The 6,469-nt window shown below is 58.6% G+C and overlaps 1 protein-coding gene across 1 annotated transcript in view; it reads left to right on the plus strand.

Annotated features, from left to right (window-relative positions):
• Nucleotides 1-6,469, plus strand: part of AK4 (adenylate kinase 4) — an 11,385-nt gene that overhangs the window by 2,551 nt on the left and 2,365 nt on the right. Inside the window, exons 2-4 of the mRNA XM_057385954.1 lie at nucleotides 4,204-4,323; nucleotides 5,625-5,797; nucleotides 6,055-6,173. Of these exons, the coding sequence (XP_057241937.1) occupies nucleotides 4,204-4,323; nucleotides 5,625-5,797; nucleotides 6,055-6,173 (412 nt within the window). The remainder of the gene's footprint in view (nucleotides 1-4,203; nucleotides 4,324-5,624; nucleotides 5,798-6,054; nucleotides 6,174-6,469) is intronic.

Consider the following 6,469-nt stretch of genomic DNA (forward strand, 5'->3'; position numbering starts at 1 on the left):
CGAGGGTTTTGTTTTGTGCTCTGCCAACCCTRAAGCACATCCGCCCTCACCCCGGGTCTCCTCATTGGTGTCTCTCAGCGAGGGGCAGCTCTGCTGCAGGAAAAGGCCTTTGTGAGGTTTTGGACAGCTCACAGTTGGTGTTTTTGGTGCCAGGCAGGGCTGCTGGAGGGTGGTGAGCAGAAACCTCTGTTCCTTGGCCAGCACTCGCCCCGGAGCCCAGGTGGTTGTCTCTGGTGCTGGGTCTCACTGGAGCTCTGCAGTTCATTCACAAAATAACTTAATCCTTGTCCTGCTTTGGCTGAGGGTCTGTGGGGTTGTGTCTGCCCCCTGTGCCCTTCCAGGCGCTCTGTCCGTGCCAGGAGCAGCTCCCGTCCCCTCCTCGTGATGGATTTYCTTTGTGAGCATCCACCAAAACAAAATTCCAGGGGGGACATGGCCTGTGCACAGCCCGGCCCCACAGTGCTGTCCCCACCTTCCCCAGGGGTTCTGCTCTTTGCTGGCCACACTGGCCTGGTTGGTGGCCAGAGCTGAGCCCAGGGATGCCCCGTGCCAGCCCTCTGCTTTTCCATAGGGTGTGTGCCATTTTCCAGGGTGTGGGAGTGATGCTATGAACATGGGGATGTCCTGGCACTGCCACTGTGCCCCCAAAGAGCTGGATTTGGGGTCACACCAGGCTCCAGCCCCCAAAATTCCTTCCTGATGCTGAGGGTGGCGTGGGAGGAGGTCCCTGGATGCCACACCCGTGTCAGGACAAGATCCCACACCCGGGGTGACAGCTGCTGTGGGGCATTGGTGCCCTGTTCACCTCCAGGACTTCTCCTCCCCGTTAGCTCCAGACTGTGCTGCTGTAGCCTAAATAATAGGGGAAAAATCATGGGAAAGGTTTAGAAGAGGGGAAAAAATCATGGGAATGGTTTAGGAGAGGGGAAAAAATCATGGGGAAGGTTTAGAAGAGGGGAAAAAAATAATGGGGAATGTTTAGGAGAGGGAAAAAATTAATGGGAATGGTTTAGAAGAAGGAAAAATTCCAAGGTTCTGGTGCAGGCTCTGCCCWGCGCTGTGTTTGGGAACAGCCTCTCCTCCAGCCTGTCCTGCCTGGCCTTGGGTGGCTGCTGGGTGACCTTGGGGCTGGGACACATCCTTGGGGCTGGGACAGTCCCTCGGGGCAGTGACAGTCCCTCAGTGACAGTCCCTGGGGCAGTGACAGTCCCTGGAGCAGGGACACCTCCCTGGAGCAGTGACAGTCCCTCAGGACAGTGACAGCCCCTGGAGCAGTGACAATCCCCGGAGCAATGACAATCCCTCACTGTCCTTATCACAAGCTCCACACTGCTGTGATAAGGACAGACAGATCAGGGGAAGCCACGGTCCCGTGAGCTCCAGGGCAGATTAAAGACAGGGTCATCAGATTAATGGGATTAAACCGGGAGTCGAAAGGCCGGGYTTGAGCTCTGCACCCTGACGGGCCCTTTGCTACCTGGAGTAAGTGCGGAGTAAAGCCTGCACCTCCTGTGTGACCCCACTCAGCAAAGGGGGTTGGTGCTGTAGGGTGAGCCCCAGCTCCTCTGGGGGGACCAGCACCTCCCTCCCTGCTCAGGAGGGACACCCCAAACCCCCAATGGGATCAACATGGGGTTTATATGGGCGGGGGGCTGGGAAGGGGACAGCAAATGTTACATTTGGGGTTAAATCTGCCTGCATGAAACCCCAAGGGCTGGGATGTTGGGATGTYGGGATGTTGGGATGTTGGGATGTTGGGATGTTGGGATGTTGGGATGTTGGGATGATTCTCTCCAGCACCTCCTGGGCACCGGGAAGCCCTGCAAATTCCTGCAAATCCGCGGCTGTTCCTCCTCGGAGGGAGGGGACACACTGGTCCCTCCTGAGCCTGGAGGAGGGAGAAGCTCCCGGAGCTGTCTGGGAGCAGCCAGAACTCCGTGGTGATCCATTCTGTGTCCCCACACACGGAGGGGACAGCGGAGCAGCAGGAATTGTCYGTGCTGGAGCCGTGGAGAGCTGTCCATCTGTCCTGGGGCCGTGGGAAAGCTGTGGAGCTCCGCTGTGTTCCCAACCCCAGCTGTGCCGGCAGCTTCAGGCCGGGCTCCAGCAGCCCTGCTGAGCCACAGCTGCTCCCTGGGACAGCCACCCATCCTCAGGTGACAGCCAGACCTTGTGTGGCAGCTCCTGGGGTGTCCCTGGGACAGCCACCCATCCTCAGTGACAGCCAGACCTTGTGTGGCAGCTCCTGGGATGTCCCTGGGATGTCCCTCCGTGCTCAGGTGACACCCGGACCTTGTCCCGCAGCTCCTGGGATGTCCCTGGGATGTCCCTCCGTGCTCAGGTGACACCCGGACCTTGTCCCGCAGCTCCTGGGATGTCCCTGGGATGTCCCTCCGTGCTCAGGTGACACCCGGACCTTGTCCCGCAGCTCCTGGGATGTCCCTGGGATGTCCCTCCGTGCTCAGGTGACACCCGGACCTTGTCCCGCAGCTCCTGGGATGTCCCTCCGTGCTCAGGTGGCACCCAGACCTTGTCCCGCAGTTCCCGGCCCCGTGGCCTCTGCCCCCCAGCCCCATTCCCTGCGAGCTCTGGCTCTGTCAGAGCTCGTGAATAAAACCCAAAATTTACCGAAGCGATGTTTTGATGGCACCGCTGCCCTCGCAGGCTCCGTGCCCGCCGCACAATCCGCCGGGCGCTGTTCCTTCGATCGCTTTCCCGGGCGGGAGCGCTGCCGGTGCGGTCTGGGCAGCGCCGAGGAGTTCTGGAAAAGTGTAGAAAAGGTGTAGAAAAGGTGTAGAAAAGGTGTTTGGTGGCCGCGGGGCTCTGGAATCCCTGCCCGGAGCAGCGGGGCTCAGTCCCGGGAGCCAGCCCTTCCCGCGTTCCGGCGTTCTGGATTCTGGCTCCGGGCCAGGGAGGAGGAGGAGGCTGCACCTCTCTGGTGTAGGAGAAGCGCTTGTCACGCACAGCACGGAAAAAATGTTTGTTTTCCAAAGATTCTTTGGATTGGGGATCAAAGGCGGGAGCGGGGCTGCTCCGGGAGCCGCGCCTGCCCCGCTCCCCGGCAGATCCCATCCCCAATCTCCCAGCGGGATGTGTTCAGGCTGATTTTTCCCTCGGATCAGATGAATTCTCTCCCAGAATTGCGTGCCTGGCACAGAGCCCCTCCCGCAGCTGGGAATTGGTGCCCCGGGCGGGTGACACCGCCCGCAGGATCCTGGCGCGTATTTTTAGAGAGGACTCACGCTCGGAGAGGGCTGAAATGTGCTGTCCTCACCAGAAACGGTGCAGAAAATAGATGGGAGAATTGTTCATTGCTGGTGGCAGATGCTGTCTCAGCTGCTGGGGGAAGGTGTGAGGGGAGAGGGGCTGGAGCTCACGGGGGGTGGGAGCTGGACTTGGCACACACCGGGCAGAGAATATTCCAAATGATTTCTGAGGGGCTGAAAGAAAATCAGAGCAAACTGCCGTGGATTGGGTTGGGTTGGGTTGGGAGGGAACTCAGAACCCACCCAGTGCCACCCCAGGGACACCTTCGCTGTCCCAGGGTGCTCCAGCCTGGCCTTGGGCACTGCCAGGGATCCAGGGGCAGCCACAGCTGTGCCAGAGCCTGCTCACCCTCCCAGGGAACAATTCCTGCTCAAAATCCCACCCAAATCTCCCCTTTTGCACTTTGAAGCCATTCCCTGTCCATCCAGSCCTTGTCCCCAGTCCCTCCCCAGTTTCCAGAAGCAGCTGAGGGATGARGGAGAGCCAGGTGGAAACCCAGGACTGTGCTCTCACCTTGCCATTTCCACAATTACCCTCTCAAGGATTTGAACTTGGGAATAATTTTCTCATCCGAGCTTATCTAAAGTGGAGGCTGTGCAATCTGGGGGTGGGAAGCAGGCTCAGAGTGTTTGGGACWGTCCCTGGCCAGTGTCACCTTCGGGGCCACCTCCCGAGCCAAAGGGGCACATCCARGGCTCCTCACCCCATCAGCTGCATGTTCCTGTTCCCAGATATCTCAGGAATTCCCATTCCTGCACCCCAAAAGGACCCTGCAGCCCTTCCATCACGAGCAGAGCGACGCTGCCAGAAACCTCCCAGCYGAGCCTTTTGGGCAGGATTTGAGGGGGAGTGATTTTTTTWTTTTTTTTCAATGGAAATGTCACGATTTTTCTTTCTCATCCATTGGTTTTGGGTTTTTATTTCCTGCTTTGACAGAAGCTGGACTCCTGGCCAAGCAGTACCTGGAGAGAGGGCTCCTGGTGCCCGACCACGTCATCACACGGGTGATGATGGCAGAGCTGGAGAGGCGGCGGGAGCAGCACTGGCTGCTGGATGGTGAGTGCATCCCATCCCGAGAGGAAATCCCAAATCCATGGGGAGTGCATCCCGAGAGGAAATCCCAAATCCATGGGGAGTGCATCCTGAGGGGAAATCCCAAATCCATGGGGAGTGCATCCCATCCCGAGGGGAAATCCCAAATCCATGGGGAGTGCATCCCGAGAGGAAATCCCAAATCCATGGGGAGTGCATCCCAAGAGGAAATCCCAAATCCATGGGGAGTGCATCCCGAGGGGAAATCCCAAATCCATGGGGAGTGCATCCTATCCCGAGAGGAAATCCCAAATCCATGGGGAGTGCATCCCATCCCGAGAGGAAATCCCAAATCCATGGGGAGTGCATCCCGAGGGGAAATCCCAAATCCATGGGGAGTGCATCCCATCCCGAGAGGAAATCCCAAATCCATGGGGAGTGCATCCTATCCCGAGAGGAAATCCCAAATCCATGGGGAGTGCATCCTGAGGGGAAATCCCAAATCCATGGGGAGTGCATCCTATCCCGAGAGGAAATCCCAAATCCATGGGGAGTGCATCCCATCCCGAGAGGAAATCCCAAATCCATGGGGAGTGCATCCCGAGGGGAAATCCCAAATCCATGGGGAGTGCATCCCATCCCGAGAGGAAATCCCAAATCCATGGGGAGTGCATCCTATCCCGAGAGGAAATCCCAAATCCATGGGGAGTGCATCCTGAGGGGAAATCCCAAATCCATGGGGAGTGCATCCTATCCCGAGGGCAAATCCCAAATCCATGGGGAGTGCATCCCGAGGGGAAATCCCAAATCCATGGGGAGTGCATCCCAAGAGGAAATCCCAAATCCCTGCGGAGTCCATCCCGAGAGGAAATCCCAAATCCATGGGGAGTGCGTCCCAAGGTGAAATCCCAAATCCATAGGGAGTCCATCCCGAGGGGGAATTCCAAATCCCTGGGGAGTCCATCCCGAGGGGAAATCCCAAATCCCTGGGGAGTCCATCCTCAGAGGAAATCCTGACCCCTGGAGAGTCTATCTCAAATCCCAGACCCCTTTGGGGCATTCCTGGTAAGTCCATCCCAAATCCCAGCCTCCTTTGGAGTATTAAATCCCAGCCCACTTTGGGGCATTCCTGACGAGTCTATCCCAAATCCCAGCCCACTTTGGGGCATTCCTGGTGAGTCCATCCCAAATATCAGCCCCCTTTGGAGTATTAAATTCCAGCCCTCTTTGGGGCATTCCTGGTGAGTCCATCCCAAATCCCAGCCCACTTTTGGGCTCAGCTCCATCCTCACTGCTTTCCCACTTCTCACTGCCGTTCCTGCCAGGATTCCCCCGGACGCTGGGACAAGCCAAGGCTCTGGATGGGATCTGCGAGCTGGACCTGGTGATCAGCCTCAACATCCCCTTCGAGACGCTGAAGGATCGTCTGAGCGCCCGCTGGGTGCACCCCGCCAGCGGCAGGGTCTACAACATGGACTTCAACCCTCCCCAAACACAGGTGAGGGTYCTGGAGACATCCACAGCACGAAAAATTTGGAGAAACCGCTCCCTGCATGAGCTGGGATGGTGGGATTTCCTCTGGGATCCTGGAAAAGCATCGGGGAAGTGATCCTGGGTAGGAGCGCTGAGCACCATAAGGAATCATGCTAAACGTTCATGAGATAAATGGGATTTTGGGGACAGAAGGAGGGGTTTGGCACTGCAGGGTGGGTGACAGGGTCAGTGATGTCCCCATGGTGGCTCTGTGTCCCACAGGGCGTGGATGATGTGACGGGAGAGCCGCTGGTGCAGCGCGAGGACGACAGGCCCGAGGCAGTGGCGGCGCGGCTCAGGAAGTACAAGGACGCTGCCAAACCCGTGATGGAGCTGTACCGGTGAGGGGGGCACGGGGTGAGCCTGGGTACGGGTACGGTGGGGTGAGTGTGGGCACCGGGCAGGATGGGCACCAGGCATGGCAGGATGAGCCTGGGCACCGGGGACAATGGGGTGAGCCTGGGCACTGGGAAGGACAGGGTGAGCACGGGCACCGGGGACAATGGGGTGAGCGAGGGCACTGGGAAGGACAGGGTGAGCACGGGCACCGGGGACAATGGGGTGAGCGTGGGCACCGGGGACAATGGGGTGAGCGTGGGCACCGGGGACAATGGGGTGAGCGTGGGCACCGGGGACA

This window comes from Malurus melanocephalus, unplaced genomic scaffold, assembly GCF_030028575.1.
Source record: "Malurus melanocephalus ecotype Western Australia unplaced genomic scaffold, MMel_1.1 scaffold_891, whole genome shotgun sequence".
Classification (NCBI taxonomy): Eukaryota; Metazoa; Chordata; class Aves; order Passeriformes; family Maluridae; genus Malurus; species Malurus melanocephalus.